The following is a 20979-nucleotide window of genomic DNA, read 5'->3' on the forward strand; positions in this document are numbered from 1 at the left end:
ATTAAACAATTAAAATACAGACTTAAAATATATGCACCACCATGCATATACAGTTTGATTTCATTTCATGGTTCATTTGTGATATTTAGACATGGTACTGCTAAAACTACCTTTCCCCAAAAACGTTCTTTTGTCATGTGTTCTCTGTACTTACCTCCCAAGTTCTGTCCCCTCTCCCCTCTCTTCTCTAATATTAAGTATTAAGCTGCAGTCTGAAATTCTACAAGCACTTCTGAAGTTTCTATATATAACATGCACCTAGAAAAGTGTAATTTACATTTTTCACTCCTATGCCTTGTAAAAAAAAATGTAGTTACAGGAAATAAAAACACAACTAAATTTTGCTTTAAACTTGATAAAGATGTTAAAATAATCAAAAGATGATTGGTTATGGAAAATATTATGGTTTTTTGTTTTGTTTTTTTCTTTCATGAAATATGATCAGATATAAAAATATCCAGACTTGCATTAGCATGAGAAGTACTATTACCTTCAGGCTCATCCTTTATTCATTTGCTATGGGCTGAAGAATCACTTTAACACACTATAAGTTACAACTTTGCTGCTATAGTATCTAATCAGAAAAGTAAATAAACAATATATACAACTGATATACAGTGCTATGCTCAATTGAATTTAGTGGTTGTTTTTTTTTTTGAACTCTCCTTACACAAATGGGTTCACTCACCTCCTTTTTACAGAAGCTGGTGGTTGCCAGGGTAGGTGGTGTATCCCCTTTCACAGTGGTTTTCAATTTCAGCGCCTAATACAAACAGGTATTTTAATTAAATTAAGCTTTTGTCACTAATATATAACCTAAAGCCTAAGAAGAAAGGACAACTTAGGATGACAAAGTAGTTTACAGCTTGGAATTGCTATTACAGTTATTAAGAAAGAAGGGGAATTATCTATACCCTGAAGAAAGACTGCACTGATCACTATGGAGCTGCAGCCAAAGCCTACATAGCTTATAAAAAAAAAAGGAAGCTCAAAATATGAAGTGTCCAACATAGTAATCAACAGAACGACAGCATGAAATCATAGAATGGCTTGGGTTGGAAGGGACCTCAAAGATCATCCAGTTCCAACCACCCTGCCATAGGCAGGGACACCACTCACTAGATCAGGTTGCTCAGGGCCTTGTCCAATCTGGTCTTGAACCAAGGATGAGGCATTCACAACCTCTCTGGGCAACCTGTTCCAGTGCCTCGCCACCCTCCAAGTGAAGTATTTCCTCCTAACCTCTAATCTAAATCTCACCTCTTTTAGTTTAAAGCCATTCCCCCTTATCCTGTCTTTATCTGATTAAGAACAGTTGTTCCCCATCTTTTTTTTTACGTCCCCTTTAAGTACTGCAAGGTTGCAATGGGGTCACCCCGGAGCCTTCTCTTCTGTAGGTTGAAAAGCCCCAGCTCTCTTAGCCTTTCTTCATAGAAGTGTTCCATCCCCTTGAGCACTTTTGTAGCCCCCCTCTGGACCCGCTCTTAAAAGATAAACATCCTTCTTGTTCTGGGGGGCCCAGACCTGGACACACTACTTCAAGTGGGGCCTTAGAAGGGCAGAATAGAGGGAGACAATCCCCTCCCTTAACCTGCTGGCCATTCCTCTGTTGATGCAGCCCAGGATTCAGTTGGCATTCTGGCCTGCAAGCATGCACTCCTGGCTCATTTCGCTTTTCATTCACCAGAACCCCCAAGCCCTTCTTTGCAGGACTGCTCTCAAAGAGTGCTTCTCCTAGTCTGTCTTCATGTCCAGGATTGACCCAAACCGTGGAGGCCATGTTGGGTGCGCAGAGCATGCCGGGAGATGCAGTTCTCGGGCACTGGACTTCCTGGAGGCCATGTTGGGTGCCCAGAGCATGTCGGGAGATGCAGTTCTCCAGCATGGGCTTTCGGGCGGCCATGTTGGGTGCCTTTTTTGTTCAAAAACACTGCTGCAAAGCTCATGTAACCATCTCCTGATAAGTTGATAAACTAGTGTATCAACATCCTGCCTTCCTGTCTCATGCTGGGCCAACATGACCAAATAAAGAAAGAAGTTGAACCACAACGCCGAGGAAGACTACGGCCTTCATCTTCACGACCACCAGAGGGACAGAGACAACCCCCTAGCAACAGTGCGCGCAGTCGCAGAATATACCAGGATGTGCTGCGTAATCCTGAAATTACCAAGATATAAAAAGGGACCCTGGGGGGGGTGAGGTGCACGCCGTTGGCGGAGCCGAGACTCCCTGGCTGCCCAGCGCTGTTTTGCTTGCTGTTGCTTACTCAATAAATTCCTTTCTATTATTAATGCAATGCTCTCTGAAAATTATTTACGGGGGCAACTTATAACAAATTTGGTGCTGTGACTCGGATGAAGGCAAGTTGATTGAAAGACCTTCAGAGGGGTCGCCCCGCTGATTTCAGCGGCCTTCGCTTGGACTACTTTCACTCAAACCCTTCACCGACGAACCCAAGATTCGGCAGCAAGCAAATAAAGCCAGCAACCCCTAGTAATCTTTGTGCACGAAGACCGAACGAAGACTCAGGAGTGAGTAAGTATAGGCCGGTGATCCGTTCGGTTGGGGTTGGGTATCCTGGAGCGTAGCGTTGTGAGACGTCCAATTGCGGACGAAGCGAGTGCGGACCCCTCGGTAGTGCGGTTCCCACATCCCGCGGGGAACTGTGCCATGAAAAGGGGGAAGCGATTTGTGTGTGTGTGTGTGAAGGCGCTCCAGAAGATGGGACAGAAGAAGAGTAAGCCTTCTGGTCCTGTGGGCAGGGTAACGACAGATGTTAGGTTACCCCCTATTCCTCCAGATAGTCCTTTGGGATTAATGATCAAAAATTGGGATGATTCCTGTAATACACAATAAATGTTTGTTCATTGTCTTTTGTAAAAACAAGGAGTTCTGTTTGAGGAATGGGAGTTGTGAAAACTCCCTGCTGAAGTAAGGAGCTGTATAATGCTTAGCTAGACACTATGAAAATTCCTTTGCTTAATGTAACAAAAAAGAGAACCCTCTCCCCTTCTCTCCTTCTGCATCTCAGTAGCCTCTTTTGTTCAAAAGACACTGCTGCAAAGTTCATGTAACCATCTCCTGATAAGTTGTTAAACTAGTGTATCAACATCCTGCCTTCCTGTCTCACGCTGGGCCAACATGACCAAATAAAGAAAGAAGTTGAACCACAACGCCGAGGAAGACTACGGCCTTCATCTTCACGACCACCAGAGGGACAGAGACGACCCCCTAGCAACAGTGCGCGCAGTCGCAGAACACACCCGGACGTGCTGCGTAATCCTGAAATCACCAAGATATAAAAAGGGACCCTGGGGGGGGTGAGGTGCGCGCCGTTGGCGGAGCCGAGACTCCCCGGCCGCCCAGCGCTGTTTTGCTTGCTGTTGCTTACTCAATAAATTCCTTTCTATTATTAATGCAATGCTCTCTGAAAATTAATTAAGGGGGCAACTTATAACAAATTTGGTGCCGTGACTCGGATGAAGGCAATCTGATTGAAAGACCTTCGGAGGGGGCGCCCTGCTGATTTCAGCGGCCTTCGCTAGGACTACTTTCATTCAAATCCTTCACCGACGAACCCTAAATTCGGCAGCAAGCAAATAAAGCCGGCAACCCCTAGTAATCTTTGTGCACGAAGACCGAACGAAGACTCAGGAGTGAGTAAGTATAGGCCGGTGATCCGTTCGGTTGGGGTTGGGTATCCTGGAGCGTAGCGTTGTGAGACGTCCAATTGCGGACGAAGCGAGTGCGGACCCCTCGGTAGTGCGGTTCCCACATCCCGCGAGGGACTGGGCCACGAAAAGGGGGAAGCGATTTGTGTGTGTGTGTGTGAAGGCGCTCCAGAAGATGGGACAGAAGAAGAGTAAGCCTTCTGGTCCCATGGGCAGGGTAATGTCTGATGTTAGGTTACCCTGGGATTAATGATTAAAAATTGGCAGGATTCCCCTTTTAGGCGGGGAAGCAATAAAGTAAAAATGATACATTATTGTGTTGAAGTTTGGGGTGGTAAACAGATTCGAGGAGACCACCTTTACTGGCCTGTATTTGGGTCCTTTGAAGATTGGGTTTGCCAGGCCCTAAATATTTATGTAAACTCAAAGGAACCTTTTAGTTTGGAAGAAAGTGAATATGGACATTTGTGGATCAGCTTGGAAACTCGAGCCGATTTATATCCTCTAAAAGAAAAAGGAGGGGATGGGAGGCAGAAGAAAAACCGAGAATTAGAGATCCCAGCCCCACTGTCTCCCTATATTTCACCACCACCACCTGCAGCCCCTCCGACTCCCGGGCTTCCTAATCCGCAACCCCAGGGAGACTCTGATAGCGACTCTGACTCTAGCGTTCAGGGACCAGTGACTAGGAATATGTGGCTGTCCCCATTAACTCTGGGGACGTCCGAGATTTTAAGAAAGAGACAGGAGGAGGGTAAGCGAGCTTTAATGGCAACTGGCACAATGTTTCCAGCTGCTGAGGAATAATTCTAACTGGAATAATAATTGTACATTGTATATTGTATATATAAAAGCCGGGGCATTTTTGTTAAAGTGTTCTTTTATGCCTATGTTAATATGTAAATATGTAAATATAAGAACTGCCATTGAGGTGTATGTCTAAGGGAACAAAATTTGCCCAGGCATATTATTGGCTCATCAGGTTTAAATGTTCCCAGTGTAATTGTCTACAGGCAGTTAATTTACAGTGGTCTGATTTTACTTGTGTATCTATATATTGTGGATTTTGGAGGGATTGGGATTGACTAGTAAAGAGCTTCTAGGAAAACGGTGGAATATTAACCACTGCAGATTACAATAGGAAAAGTTCAAAGCAAAGAAATCCCGAGGAAAAGCCCCCTAGGATGTATACTAACACATTGGAGGGATATAGTGGGGTGAAAGGGTACAGAAAGTAAAAGAACTCTTATCAAATATTGTAATCAGTGGTGGCCACTTTATAAACTAGAGGATGGAGCGGAGTGGCCCCTAAATGGAAGTATTAATTATAACACCATATTACAGTCAATGTTGTTTTTGTGGAAAGAAGGAAAACAGGATGAAATGTTGTATATTGATGTTGTTTCAGCATCTTGGAGGGAAAAGGTACGGAATTAAGTTGGCCCCTGACTGAGCCTTTGATGTCGGCATTAGAAAAGTAAAGGCTAGAGAAAGATAAAGGAAGTGTTAAAAGGTTTGTTGAAAGTGTTAAAGGTATTCGAAGTTGAATGAGCAGGGAAAGGTGATGTAGGCATTATCTAAGTAACAGTCTAGAAGTTTTGGTATATTTTCATATTTGCTGTGGTGTTTGTTCAGTTTCCCAAGCATCAGGGAGGGGGGAACAGCCTGCTCCACCAGGGGCCTCTCCAGCGGCCGCAGGGGGGCTTCGGCTCCAGCGCCTGGAGCGCCTCCTCCCCCTCCTTCTGCACTGACTTTGGTGTCTGCGGGGGGGGTTTCTCGCTCTCCCAACTGCTGTTACTTGCAAAGTATCAGGGATTAAATTAACTAATGAAACCCTAAATGTGATGGGGGTAGAAGGGACTGGGATAACAGTGCCACTTTTGGGGGATACCAAGCTGAGACTAGGGGATAAAATGATCATTGGGCAATTACTGTATGTATCCAAGGCAGGGACTAACTTGTTGGGAAGGGATTTGATGATTAAATTGGGCATTCAACTAGTAAATTGTTAGACTGGAATAACAGTGTTATTAATGCAGTGCTCTCTGGCCCTGAGAGCAAACATACATGTATATTCACCTCTGACTGGAAAGACCCTGAAATGGGGGCGAAAGCAACAATATAGATGGACAATTTTACCTCAGGGGTTTACAGGGCCACCTATCTATTTGGGTAAATTCTAAAAAAGATTTTGGAACAATTACAACCTCCCAAGGAGGTATTAATGTCACAAATATGTGGATCATTTTAAGGAAAATTGATACTCCCTGATGGGAGAGAAATGCTGAATAAAGTGATAATGAGGCAAATATTAACTGTTTTACATCAGAAGAGTCATTGGGAGGTGCAAGCAATGTGTGATGTTGTTCTAAGAAAGCATGTCTATGTAGGAATATATATTTTAGAGAAGCACACATGCAGAGGATGTACTATATGTCAAAAGGTAAATAAAAAGGCCTTCTGTAACTTATCTAGAGGGGGACGGGAGCCAGGGCTTTGACCTTTCCAAAGTATACAGGTAGACTTTACTGAGTTACTTGTTTGTCCTAATTGACCACGTGACTGAATGGGTGTAAAGCTTTACTGCAAGGATCAAAGCAGGCCTTAGAGATTGAGTGGGATTTTCACAGCCCCTGGCACCCCTCCCCTTCTGGAAAGGAAGAGTGAATGAATGGTGAAATTAAGAAACAACTAACAAAACTTGTGCTGGAAACTAAGGCTTCTTGGGTAAAATGCTTACCCCTTGCACTGTTAAACATATGGACACAGCCCAGAACTGATGTAGGAATTTCTCCTTTTGAAATGCTATATGGTATACCCTATGACTTGGAATTGCCACTTGATCACCCTCAATTCTAATTAAGACTTGGAAAGAGACTGTTTTAACACCACGATGGGGAAGGCCCCTATGTTATTTTGCTTACCACAGAAACGGCTATTCGAACTGCGCAGAAAGGATGGACGCATGCCAGCTGTGTGAAAGGACCAATCCGGGAAGGTAAATGGGAGGCAGCTCCAGGCCCTGACGACTTGAAGCTGACACTAAGACAGACTCGATAAGTATTGTATATTATCTGTGTATCGTGGGAAGGGGAGGAGGCCCTGTTTCAAAGGCTCCCTAGTAGGTTCCCCTGAAGAACACTGCTGCTGCCAAGAAGAACCGATACCTTGTAGTTCGCTGCAACCGAACTGACAAGCGAGGCAGAGAAGTGAAAACGGTGGGGGACTGAGGGGCCGACAATTTAGATGGGCTCCAACCACCTCCTACGATACATGGGAGTCAGTATCATCGTTTTGGTCAGCTATGGGTCTGCGCATCCCCATCAGCCTTTTAAATGGAGCTTGATCAGATGGAAGGATCAATTCGTCATCCAGCAAACAACGACAGCGGGTGCTCCCAGTTTCCGCATCACATTATGTGACCTGGTGTCAGTGCAGCCATGCTTTAACCAATGAGGATTTTATTTCTGCCCAAGTTCTAACCCAGGAAAGGGGTACTGTAATTACCCGAACATGTATTATTGTGCATACTGGGGGTGTGAAACCATTGCTATGGACTGGACACTCAGGGCTGGTCGGAATAAATTCTTACAAGTGGGATATGGGCCGCAAGGTTGTAACCAACAAGCAGGTCCCCGTTACAGGTGGTGAGGGCATGGTATAGGGTATACAGGAACCTTCCATGGAAATAAAGAAATTTGCAAGGTTATATATATAAATATAACAAACTTGGATGATACTAGCTGGGTACTAGGAAAAATGTGAGGTGTCAGATTTTACAAACACAGAACAGATAGGGGAGGACTCATACTAATAAAAAGGAGGATGCCGATAGGCCCCAGGCAGTAGGACCAAATGAGGTATTGTCAGAAAATGTCCAGGGAAACCAGCCTGCGGAAAATACTACACTTCCAACCCTCGGCAGCCCTACGAGCTCAGGTAAAGCCGAGAATGATAACATAGCTGAGAATAACATATGGGGGGGTCATGAATGCCAGCTACCAATTATTAAACAAAACAAACCCAAATGTAACAAAACACTGTTGATTATGCTTTAGTATAAGGCCTTCATATTATGATGCTATCGGGAATCCTGGGGAGCCCTCCCGCACAAACGAGAACAGCCCTCTACATTGCAGTTGGGGAAAAGACATAAGGGTAACACTAACACAAGTCACTGGAGGTGGTAGGTGTGTGTGCACGGTTCCTAGTGGGAAGTGTCACCTACGTAATATCATGGAGAATGGAAAACAATCAGCCGAGTGGTTAATCCCAGCCAACAATGCTAGGTGGGTTTGTTTGTGAGTGGGCATAACTCCTTGTCTATCACTAAAACTCTTTAATGTGTCTCGTGATTTCTGTATACAGGTGATAATTATACCAAGGATTCTATACCACCCTGAGGATTGTATGTATACCCAGCACACAGTGGCAAGGCATCATCTGGAAAGATGGGAACCATTCACGGCTCTAACTTTGGCCACCCTTATAATCCTGGGAGGAGCTGGAGTGGGGACCAGGGTAGCCTCATTGGTTAAACAAAATCAAGAATTTACTTCCTTATGCATTGCTGTGGACGAGGACCTGACCCAAATTGAACAATCCATCTCAGCCCTGGAAAATCTATCAGGTTGCTTTCAGAGGTAGTGTTACAAAATCATAGGGGATTAGATTTGGTATTTTTTTTACAACAGGACGGGCTGTGTGCAGCCCTGAAAGAGGAATGCTGTGTGTATGCTGATCACACTGGAGAGGTAAGAGATACAATGGCAAGACCCAGGGAAGGGTTGGAAAAAAAAAAGGAAACGGGAGAATGAAGCCCGACAGAGCTGGTACGAATCTTGGTTTAATTATTCACCTTGGCCTACTACTTTATTATCAACAATAACAGGACCTTTGTTGTTCTTAATAATAGCACTAACTTTTGGACCATGTATTTTTAATAAATTGATTGCGATTGTAAAGGGACATTTAGAAGCGGCACATTTAATGCTCATACATGCCAGATACGAGCCAATAAGTACCAATAAAGGAATCGAGGAAACGTTAGTTCTTAGTAGCCAGGCATTGCAGAGCTTCAATGAACAAAATGAGTAACTAAAAGAAAAAGGAGGGATTGTTATACACAATAAATGTTTGTTCATTGTCTTTTGTAAAAACAAGGAGTTCTGTTTGAGGAATGGGAGTTGTGAAAACTCCCTGCTGAAGTAAGGAGCTGTATAATGCTTAGCTAGACACTATGAAAATTCCTTTGCTTAATGTAACAAAAAAGAGAACCCTCTCCCCTTCTCTCCTTCTGCATCTCAGTAGCCTCTTTTGTTCAAAAGACACTGCTGCAAAGTTCATGTAACCATCTCCTGATAAGTTGTTAAACTAGTGTATCAACATCCTGCCTTCCTGTCTCACGCTGGGCCAACATGACCAAATAAAGAAAGAAGTTGAACCACAACGCCGAGGAAGACTACGGCCTTCATCTTCACGACCACCAGAGGGACAGAGACGACTCCCTAGCAACAGTGCGCGCAGTCGCAGAACACACCCGGACGTGCTGCGTAATCCTGAAATCACCAAGATATAAAAAGGGACCCTGGGGGGGGTGAGGTGCGCGCCGTTGGCGGAGCCGAGACTCCCCGGCCGCCCAGCGCTGTTTTGCTTGCTGTTGCTTACTCAATAAATTCCTTTCTATTATTAATGCAATGCTCTCTGAAAATTAATTAAGGGGGCAACTTATAACAATTCCCCTTTTAGGCGGGGAAGAAATAAAGTAAAAATGATACATTATTGCATTGAAGTTTGGGGTGGTAAACAGATTTGAGGAGACCACCTTTACTGGCCTGTATTTGTGTCCTTTGATGATTGGGTTTGCCAGGCCCTAAATATTTATGTGAACTCAAAGAAACCCTTTAGTTTAGAAGAAAGTGAGTATGAGCATTTGTGGATCAGTTTGGAAACTCAGACCAAATTATACCCTCTAAAAGAAAAAGGAGGGGACGGGAGGCATAAGAAAAACCGAGAATTAGAGATCCCAGCCCCACCGCCTCCCTATGTTTCACCAATCCCACCTGCAGCCCCTCCGACTCCCGGGCCTCTTAATCCGCAGCCCTAGGGAGATGCCGACAGCGACTCTGACTCTAGTGCTCAGGGACCAATAACTAGGAGTCAGGCCGGAAGACAGCAGCTTAAAAATGAAGAGGGGTTGTATCCACTAAGGGAAATAGCAATGGGAGGACCACAACCCGGTATGGGATATGTGGCCATCCCCATGAACTCCGGAGATGTCCGAGACTTTAAGAAAGAAATGGAAAACCTATTGGAGGACCCCTTAAGGGTGGCAGAACGGGTAGATCAGTTCTTAGGGCCCAATATCTACACCTGGGAAGAGATGCAATCTATTTTAGGGATATTATTTACATCGGAAGAGAGAGGAATGATTAGAAAAGCTGGAATGCGAATTTGGGATCAGCAACACCAGCAAGGTCCTTCAGCAGATGTTAAATGGCCATTACAGAGGCCCAATTGGGATAATCAGGACCCTATACATCGTGGCCATATGCAGGACCTTAGGACCATTATCATTCAGGGAATTAGGGAATCAGTCCCGAGAGGGCAAAACATTAATAAGGCCTTTAATGAGCAACAAAAGAAAGATGAAACACCGACAGAATGGTTGGAGAGATTACGCAAAAGTTTGCAACTATACTCGGGATTAGATCCAGGAACCCCTGTTGGAGAGGCTTTGCTAAAAACTCAGTTTGTAGCAAAGTCTTGGATAGACATTAGGAAAAAATTAGAGAAAATAGAGAATTGGCAAGACCGGGGTCTAGACGAATTGTTAAGGGAGGCACAGAAAGTGTATGTAAGGAGGGAGGATGAAAAGGAGAAGAAGCAAGCACGAATAATGATGGCTGTGATGCGGGAGGGGCAGAGAAGAGGCGAATACAGAAAAGGTTCAAAGGTGGTTCGCCAAAAACTAGAGGGAGAAGGGAGAGTGACGGGAGGATTGAGGGATGTGACTTGTTTTTACTGCAATAAGAAAGGTCATAAGAAGAAGCAGTGTCGACTGAGAATGGAGGATGAGAAGATGTTTAAGGAAGACTAGGGGTGTCAGGAGCTCTATCTGCTGGGGACCTGAAAGAAAACTGAGCCCTTGATAAAGTTAAAAATAGGTCCCCAGCGTGAGGAAATTGAGTTCCTCATAGATACAGGGGCTGAAAGATCTACAGTCCAAAATCTGCCTTTAAGATGTAAAATCTCGACAGAAAAGGTTCAAGTAATTGGAGCAAAAGGGGAACCCTTTGGGGTCCCAGTTATCAAAGAGGTGTTAATTGAATTGGATTCTAAATTAGGGGTGGGATCCTTACTCTTAGCGCCTGAGGCAGAATATAACTTGTTAGGGAGAGACTTAATAGTAGAATTAGGCATAAGTTTAGAGGTAGTAGATAAAGAGCTAAAAATTATGTTGTGTCCTCTGAGAGCGGAGGACGAGCAAAGTATAAATCCTGAAGTCTGGTACACTCCAGAAAGTGTAGGAAGATTAGATATTAAACCTTTTAAGGTAACTATAACCAACCCGGGTGTACCAACGAGAATTAAACAATACCCCCTGTCTGAGGAAGGCAGACAAGGGTTAAAACCTGAAATTCAAAGATTATTACAACAAGGGTTGCTAGAACCTTGTATGTCCCTGTTTAATACTCCAATATTACCAGTGAAAAAGAAAGATGGCAAATATAGATTGGTACATGATCTAAGAGAAATTAATAAGAGAACCGTGACCAGATTTCCTGTTGTGGCAAATCCCCATACCCTATTAGGTCAATTGCACCCAGATGGTCAGTGGTATAGCGTAGTGGATTTAAAGGATGCATTTTGGGCATATCCTCTGGAGGAAGGTAGTAGGGATTATTTTGCCTTTGAATGGGAAGACCCAGATACCCACCGAAAGCAGCAATTACGGTGGACTGTCCTTCCTCAAGGATTCACTGAATCACCTAATTTATTTGGACAAGCCCTGGAGCAAATTTTACAAAACTACAATAAGCCACCAGGAGTAACATTAGTACAGTATGTAGATGATTTGTTATTAGCAGGGAGAGACGAAGATACTGTTAGGCAGGCCAGCATACAGCTGTTGAATTTTCTTAGCTTGCAGGGACTGCAAGTCTCGAAATCGAAGCTGCAGTTTGTTGAACAAGAGGTAAAATACTTGGGCCACCGACTAAGTGAGGGAACTAAGAAATTAGACCCAGACAGAATCAGTGGGATATTGGCTTTAACGACCACACGAACTAAGAGGCAGGTACGACAATTATTAGGGTTGACTGGCTATTGTAGACAATGGATTGAAGATTACAGCGGCAAAGTTAAATTTCTTTATAAAAAATTGACTAAGGATGGGTTGCTAAAATGGACCAAAGATGAAAAACAATTAGAAAAATTAAAAGAATTAGCATGCCCTCCAGTGTTGAGTCTTCCGGATTTGAGGAGACCATTTTTCTTATTTGTTAACAGCAATGAGGGCACTGCATATGGAGTACTAGCCCAAGAATGGGCAGGGAGTTAAAAACCTGTGGCTTACCTATCCAAATTGCTGGACCCAGTTAGTCGGGGCTGGCCAAGTTGTTTACAGGTAGTAGTAGCAGCTGCTTTATTAGTAGAAGAAGCACAGAAAATTACCTTTGGAGGAGAAATCAAGGTGATATCCCCACACAATATCCGGGGAGTACTACAGCAAAAAGCAGAAAAATGGATCACAGATGCTAGGTTACTAAAATATGAAGGAATTTTAATTTCCTCCCTAAAACTAACATTAACAACAACTTCCCTGCAAAATCCTGCTCAGTTTCTTTATGGGGAACCGAACTAGCCCTTAGAACATGATTGCCTCCAAAATATAGAAGAGCAAACAAAATTGAGACCTGATTTGGAGGAAGAAGAGTTACTTATAGGGGAACAGATATATGTAGATGGTTCTTCACGAATAGTGGAAGGGAAACGGAAATCGGGGTACGCATTAGTGAATGGGAAAACTTTTGAAATAATTGAATCCGGACCTTTAAGTCCAAGTTGGTCTGCCCAGGCTTGTGAATTATATGCTGTACTACAGGCCTTAAGACTGTTAAAGGGCAAAAGTGGCACAATATATAAAGATTCAAAATATGCACACAGGGTATTACATACATTTGGTAAAATATGGGAAGAGCGAGGGCTCGTTAATTCACAGGGAAAGGGAGTAGTACACCAAGAACTGATTAGCCAAGTCTTACAGGCTATCAGAGGACCTAAAGAAATTGCTGTAGTACACGTTAAAGGACACCAGCGAATTATAAAAACAAGGGAAGACTGCTCAGACTGCAGGAATGATTCAATGAAATTTCCATGCTATGATTATGAATGGGGGGACAGGAAGAAATACACACATTGTTACCATCATAGGCCAATTTATACTCTGCTTAGCTTCACATTACAAGAAAAAAGCAAAATGATTCAAATGGGGATAAAAGAAACAGATAAAGGCAAATGGGTGCTGCCTGATGGACGGGGAATGCTTTCAAAATCCGCAGCTCTGAGGGTATTACAAAGGTTTCACGAAAACACCCACTGGGGAACTCAAGCATTGGTGGATCAATTTGCAATGAAGTATATGTGTATTGAAATTTATAATATAGCAAAACGAATTGTAAATGATTGTTTAACTTGCAGAAAGGTAAACGCCCAACACTTGAGAAAAAAAGTATTGGGAGGTCGGGAATTGGCTCACCGACCTTTTGCTAAAATTCAATTGGGCTTTACAGACCTCCCAAAAACAGGGAGGTACAAATATCTATTAGTGATTGTAGATCATCTTACACATTTTGTGGAGGCTTTTCCGACAGCAAGGGCCACGGCTAAAACCGTGGTAAAAATACTACTTGAGAATATTATTCCTAGATATGGAATTGTAGAAACAATTGACTCTGACCGAGGCCCTCATTTTGTCTCCAAAGTGTCTCAAGAGACCATGAAAGCTCTAGGAACAAGCTGGGAATACCACACTCTGTGGCATCCCCAAAGTTCTGGAAAGGTAGAGCGAATGGATGGTGAAATTAAAAAACAACTAACTAAACTAATGCTGGAAACAAAAGCCTCTTGGGTAAAATGTTTACCTCTTGCACTGTTAAACATACGGACACAGCCCAGGACTGATGTAGGAATTTCTCCTTTTGAAATGTTATATGGTATGCCCTATGACTTGGAATTGCCACTTGATCACCCTCAGTTACAGGATGCCCAGTTGAGACCTTATTTAATACAACTCACGAACCGACAGAGGGAGCTCCGAGCGAAAGGTTTGGTAGCACAACGCCCTCCATTAGATATAGCAATTAACAAGATACAACCCGGGGACAAGGTTTTAATTAAGACTTGGAAAGAGTCCAAGCTCAGGGAAGGATTGGAGAAGAGAAAATGGGAATATGAAGACTGACAGAATTGGTAGGAATCTTGGTTTAATTATTCACCTTGGCTTACTACCTTACTATCAACTATAGAAGGACCTTTATTGTTATTAATAGCAGTGCTAACTTACGGGCCATGTATTTTAAATAAACTGCTTGCGATTGTAAAAGGTCGTTTAGAAGCGGCACATATAATGCTCATACGTGCCAAATATGAACCAGTAATTACTAACGAAGAAATCGAGGAAACATTAGTTCTTAGTAGCCAAGCATTGCAGAGATTCAATGAACAAAAGGAGTAACTAAAAGAAAGATGAGGGATTGTAATACACAATAAATGTTTGTTCATTGCCTTTGTATCCTTTGGGGGCACATTTGGATGGGCGAAAGGGGTTCGCAACGCGCTTTCTGGGGCCCACTTTTTCAGTCTTCTCCGATGCCGGCTAGGGCTATGTTTAGGGTTGCTCGGAAACAGCGAACAAGGACGGTCCAGTTGCATGTGGGGCTGCGTAAAGGCTCCCCTGGGGAGTTGAGCTTCACCCAAGATGGGCTTTGGGTACAACTGAACTCCCCAGGGGAGCCTTTACGCAGCCCCACATGCAACTGAACCCTCCATATTCGCTCTTTCACAGCAAGCCTAAATATTCACAGCTAGCCGGCATCGGAGACGACTGAAAACTCAGGCCCCAGAAAAGGCGTTGCGAGACCCTTTCGCCCATTAAAAAGTGCCCCCAAAGGAAGGCTTTGGGTACAACTAAACTCCCCAGGGGAGTCTTTTTGCAGTCCCACATGCAACTGGTCCCTACGTGTTCGCCCTTTTCCAACATCCCTAAATATAGCCCTGGCCGGCATTGGCGACAATGGAAAACTCGGGCCTCAGAAAACGCTATACAAGCCCCTTTCGCCCATCCAAAAGTGGCCCCAGAGGAAGGCTTTGGGTACAACTGAAGTCCCCAGGGAAGCCTTTATGCAGCCCCACATGCAAACGGAACCTCGAGGTTCGTTGTTTCAGAGCAACCCTAAATATAGTCCTAGCCGGCATCGGAGACGACTGAAAACTCGGGCGCCAGAAAACGCTTTACAAGCCCTTTTCGCCCATCCAAAAGTGCCCCCAAAGGAAGGCTTTGGGTACAAGTGAACTCCCTAGGGGAGCCTTTACGCAGCCCCACATGCAACTGGACCGTCCAGGTTTGCTGTTTCCAAACAAGCCTAAACATATCCCTATCCGGCATCGGAAATGACTGAAAAAGCGGGCCCCAGAAAACGCATTCTGAGCCCTTTCGCCCATCCAAAAGTGCCCCCAAAGGAAGGCTTTGGGTACAAGTGAACTCCCCAGGGGAGCCTCTAATGCAGCCCCACATGCAACTGGACCCTTCGGGTTCGCTCTTCCTGAGCAAGCCTAAAGATTGCCCTAGCCGGCATCGGAGACGACTGAAAAATCGGGCCCCAGAAAAGGCGTTCCGAGCCCTTTTCTCCCATCCAAAAGTGCCCCCAAAGGAAGGCTTTGGGTACAAGTGAACTCCCCAGGGGAGCCTTTACGCAGCCCCACATGCAACTGGACCCTTCGAGTTCGCTCTTCCTGAGCAAGCCTAAACATATCCGTAGCCACCATCGGAGACGACTGAAAACTCTGGCCTCAGAAAAGGCGTTGCGAGACCCTTTCGCTCATCCAAAAGTGCCCCCAAAGGAAGGCTTTGGGTACAACTAAACTCCCCAGGGGAGCCTTTTTGCAGTCCCACATGGAACTGGTCCCTACGTGTTTGCCATTTTCCAACATCCCTAAATATAGCCCTGGCCGACATCGGCGACAACGGAAAACTCAGGCCTCAGAAAACGCGTTCCGAGCCTCTTTTGCCCAGCCAAAAGTGCCCCCAGAGGAAGGCTTTGGGTACAACTGAACTCCCCAAGGGAGCCTTTAGAGAGCCCCACATACTACTTGACCCTCCTTGTTCGCTCTTTCCAAACAACATTAAACGTAACCCTAGCCGGCATCGGAGACGACTGAAAAATCGGGCCCCAGAAAACGCATTGCGAGCCCCTTTCACCCATCCAAAAGTGCCCCCAGAGGAAGGCTTTGGGTAGAAGTGAACTCCCCAGGGGAGCCTTTACGCAGCCCCACATGCAACTGGACACTCCGAGTTCGCTCTTTCCGAACAAGCCTAAACATAGCCCTGGCCCACCAGGGAGACGACTGAAAACTCGGTCCCCAGAAAACGCGTTACAAGCCCCTTTCGCCCATCCAAAAGTGCCCCCAAAGGAAGGCTTTGGGTACAAGTGAACTCCCCAGGGGAACCTTTATGCAGCCCCACATGCAACTGGACCCTCCGGGTTCGCTGTTTCCGAGCAACCCTAAACATCGCCCTAGCCAGCATCAGAGACGACTGAAAAAGCGGGCCCCAGAAAACGCGTTGCGAACCCCTTTCGCCCATCCAAAAGTGCCCCCAAAGGAAGGCTTTGGGTACATCTGAACTCCCCAGGGGAGCCTTTACGCAGCCCCACATGCAACTGGACCCTCCGGATTCGCTGCTTCCAAGCAACCCTAAACATCGCCCTAGCCAGCATCAGAGACGACTGAAAAAGCAGGCCCCAGAAAACGCGTTGCGAACCCCTTTCGCCCATCTAAAAGTGCCCCCAAAGGAAGGCTTTGGGTACATCTGAACTCCCCAGGAGAGCCTTTACGCAGCCCCACATGCAACTAGACTCTCCGGGTTCGCTCTTTCCGGGCAAGCCTAAACATAACCCTGGCCCACATGGGAGAGGACTGAAAACTCAAGCCCCATAAAACACGTTCTGAGCCCCTTTCGCCCATCCAAAAGTGCCCCCAAAGGAAGGCTTTGGGTACAAGTGAACTCCCCAGGGGAGCCTTTTTGCAGTCCCACATGCAACTCGTCCCTCCGTGTTCGCCCTTTCCCAACAACCCTAAATATAGCCCTGGCCGGCATCGGAGACGACTGAAAACTCGGGCCCCAGAAAACGAGTTCCGAGCCCCTTTTGCCCATCCAAAAGAGCCCCCAAAGGTTGCTTTGGGTACAGCTGAACTGCCCAGGGGAGCCTCTATGCAGCCCCACATGCAGCTGGTCCCTCCGTGTTCACTCATTCCGAGCAACCCGAAACATAGCCCTAGCCGGCATCGGAGACGACTGAAAAATCGGGTCCCAGAAAACGCATTGCGAGCCCCTTTCACCCATCCAAAAGTGCCCCCAAAGGAAAGCTTTGGGTACAACTAAACTCCCCAGAGGAGCCTTTATGCAACCGCACATGCAACTGGACCCTGCGGGTTCTCTGTTTCCGAGCAGCACTAAATATAGCCCTAGTTGGAATCGGAGACGACCTTAAAAGGGGGTCCCAGAAAACGCGTTGCGAACCCCTTTCGCCCATCCAAAAGTGCCCCCAAAGGAAGGCTTTGGGTACAACTGAACTCCCCAGGGGAGCCTTTTTGCAGTCCCACATGCAACTCGTCCCTCCGTGTTCGCCCTTTCCCAACAACCCTAAATATAGCCCTGGCCGGCATCGGAGATGACTGAAAATTCGGGCCCCAGAAAATGCGTTCCGAGCCCATTTCGCCCATACAAAAGTGCCCCAAGGGAAGTCTTTGGGTACAACTGGACTGCCCAGGGGAGCCTTTACGCAGCCCCACATGGAAATGGACCCTCCGTATTCGCTCTTTCACAACAAGCCTAAATATATCCCGGAATCGCAATGAGACGCGGAAAAGGGAATCGCGGTAAGACGTGGAAAAAGGAATCGTGGTGGGACGTGGAAAAAGGAATCGCGGTGGGACACGGAAAAGGGAATCGCGGTGGGACGCGGAAACGGGAATCGCGGTGGGACGCGGAATCGCGGTGGGACGCGGAAAAAGGAATCGCGGTGGGACGCGGAAAAGGGAATCGCGGTGGGACGCGGAATCGCGGTGGGACGTGGAAGAAGGAATCGCGGAGAGACGCGGGAAATTTGAAGTAATTGCATGAAGTTGAAGTAATCGCGGTGCGATGCGGGACATCTGAGATCGAGTTGCTACGGGAGACCAGAGGCGTCAGCGGACAACGGCAGCCGACCCTCACCGTGTGGCGAGTCGGCACAGAGCAGAGGGGCGGACATCAGGACCCTGCAGCCTGTCTGACGTAACCATGGAGGCAGCAGCAGCGGCTGTGCTGCTTCTCTCTGGCATTCTTTTTTAAGAGGTTTATCTTGCAATGCAAAAAGACTATTCGTCCCCAGATCGGTGTTATAACTTGGTTTCTGGATAACATTCTGTGGGGTTGCCTCATTCTACGGACTATTAATGACGACTTAGCTCTATTGCAGAGCAGGAGTGCAGAGACGCAGATTACACTGCCAAATGACCACCGGCAGGCTCGTTCACAAACAGCTTCTAGGATTGCAGCTGGCACTGCCTGCAGCCGTATAGCAGATGTTACACTCTCTTTCCTAACTAGTAATCATGTGTCTTATCCATTTGTGGTGAATGGTCAGTGGCAAAAAGAAAAGGGGGAGAGTAAGGGGCGGCAAAGACAGAAACGGTACCAGGAGGATGCCACTGACACTGACAGCACGGGTAATAGGAGTAGTATAAGTGACACTGGTGCAGAGCTGTGCCGGGCGCTGCTGCGCTGTGGGGCATTCTGCCTGCTGCTCGCCCTCGCCTGCCTGTGCACTGCTGCCGACAGTGCTAGAGCAAAATGTGAAGACTGCTCAGATGGCAGTGATGAGAGTGCTTGTGTGAAGAAGACGTGTGCTGAATCTGACTTTGTGTGCAACAGTGGTCAGTGTGTGCCAAATAGATGGCCGTGTGATGGGGATCCGGACTGTGAAAATGGGTCTGATGAGAGTGCTGATCTGTGTCATATGAGAACATGTCGGGTAAATGAAATTAGCTGTGGTCCTCAGTCAGTCCAGTGTATCCCAGTGTCCTGGAAATGTGATGGTGAAAAGGACTGTGACAGTGCAGAAGATGAAGAGAATTGTGGCATTGTGACTTGTAGTGCAGCAGAATTCACATGCAGTAGTGGGCAATGTATTTCCAAAAGCTTTGTCTGCAATGGTCAAGATGACTGCAGTGATGGTAGCAATGAGCTGGAGTGTGCACCTCCTACCTGTGGTGTTCATGAGTTTCAGTGCAAGAATTCTACCTGCATCCCTATCAGCTGGGTGTGTGATGATGATGCTGACTGCTCCGACCACTCGGATGAATCTTTGGAGCAGTGTGGCCGCCAGCCTGCACCTCCAGTGAAGTGTTCTGCGAGTGAGGTGCAGTGCATCTCAGGTGAATGTATCCACAAGAAGTGGCGATGTGACAGAGATCCTGATTGCAAGGATGGAAGTGATGAAATTAACTGCCCTTCTCGGACCTGCAGGCCAGACCAGTTCAGATGTGTAGATGGGAACTGTGTCCACGGAAGAAGGCAGTGCAGTGGTGTGAGAGACGGTCTGGATGGCACTGATGAAGCAAACTGTAACAATGTTATTCAGTGCTCTGGACCTGGCAAATTCAAGTGCAGAAGTGGAGAATGCATAGATACCAATAAAGTGTGTAACCAGCAGAGAGACTGCAAGGACTGGGGTGATGAGCCCTGAAGGAATGCAACATAAATGAATGTGACTGTCCAGCTGGGTTTGACTTTGTAGAAAAGAGAAACTGTGGAATTGATGAATGTCAAAACCCTGGTATCTGTAGTCAAATCTGTATCAACCTGAAAGGTGGCTACAAATGTGAACGTAGCCGTGGCTATCAGATGAATCCTGCTACAGGAACTGGGAAAGGGCCATACCGGTACAAAAACACAAATAGCACCTGTGATTACAATGACACTGCTAAGCAGGGTTTAGGAGTTTATAGCATGGAGACAAGGGGTAACAACTACAGTGTTTGGAACAATTGTACAGCTTTGGCCTTGCCTCCTGATGTGCTTCTGATTTGTGGGGATGGGGCCTGGCATGGTATCCCTGCAAATGCTGTCAGATGTCCATGTTACTTAGATAAACTCATTGTATTTGCTCCTAGCTTGCTACAGTTGCGTGAGATCACCAGACATAAATGGGCATTGCTTGCATCGGATTGCAATGATAATGTTGAATTGTGTGGGGTTGCAGCTAGAGCGGCATTAGCAATTTCAGTGCCTGGAGTGGCATCTGCGGCCACATGTAACAACTTAGAAAAATTGGAATGCTGGGCCGAGAGGCAAGCCTATGCCATGACAGAGATACTTGAGGAGATGTTACCAGATCAAAATAGTCTGCGACATCTGCTTTTACAGGATCAAGCTGCTATTGACATCTTGCTTTTGGCTCAAAGGAATGGGTGTGAGGATTTTAAGGGAATGTACTCTTTAAACCTTTCTGATCAGAATGAGTCAATTCACAAATCCATTACTTTCCTGAAAGAGCATATGAGAAAGATTCAATATGGTATCAATCCTTTCAATCAATGGTTCACTGACTTGTTTGAAACAATGTGTAGATGGTTGCTGGGTTTAGTCACAAGGGGATTAAGGATTTGGTTTATGGTGGTGGTAATCATCGTTGTGTGTTGTAAGTATAGCTAAAGAGTTGCTTGTAAAACTGCTGTGTTGGGCTTGGTTTGCTCAAAAGAAGGGGGAATTGTTGAGGGATTTCTTGAAACAGCAAAAATCCCATGGCTTGCTGTAGCTGAGCAAACCAAGCTACCAGGGCAACTATGAGAAGTTCCCATGACAGTGTTCCCACATCGCCCAATTGAGGAATTCAGAAAAATATTGTTACCAGTAGCTGGCTTCAAGGACAAGGTCTATGTGACTGCTAATCACAAGGGGTTGTTTTCTTGCAGGTGGGGTTGTTTTCTTATAGTTGTTTGTCTGAGTGCTTTTGACCAATAACCTTGTGTCCACCTGACACA

General features: G+C 45.9%; 1 protein-coding gene across 1 annotated transcript; it reads left to right on the plus strand.

Annotated features, from left to right (window-relative positions):
- The first annotated feature begins 17807 nt into the window (after positions 1 to 17807).
- Positions 17808 to 20900, plus strand: LOC113842554 (uncharacterized). The gene is given in 3 exon segments (XM_072024589.1): positions 17808 to 17932; positions 18242 to 19677; positions 19680 to 20900. Coding segments are annotated over 3 exon segments (2532 nt in total). The 3' UTR covers positions 20651 to 20900.
- Positions 20901 to 20979: the final 79 nt, after the last annotated feature.

The sequence above is a fragment of the Anas platyrhynchos genome, chromosome 16, assembly GCF_047663525.1.
Source record: "Anas platyrhynchos isolate ZD024472 breed Pekin duck chromosome 16, IASCAAS_PekinDuck_T2T, whole genome shotgun sequence".
In the NCBI taxonomy this organism is placed as follows: Eukaryota; Metazoa; Chordata; class Aves; order Anseriformes; family Anatidae; genus Anas; species Anas platyrhynchos.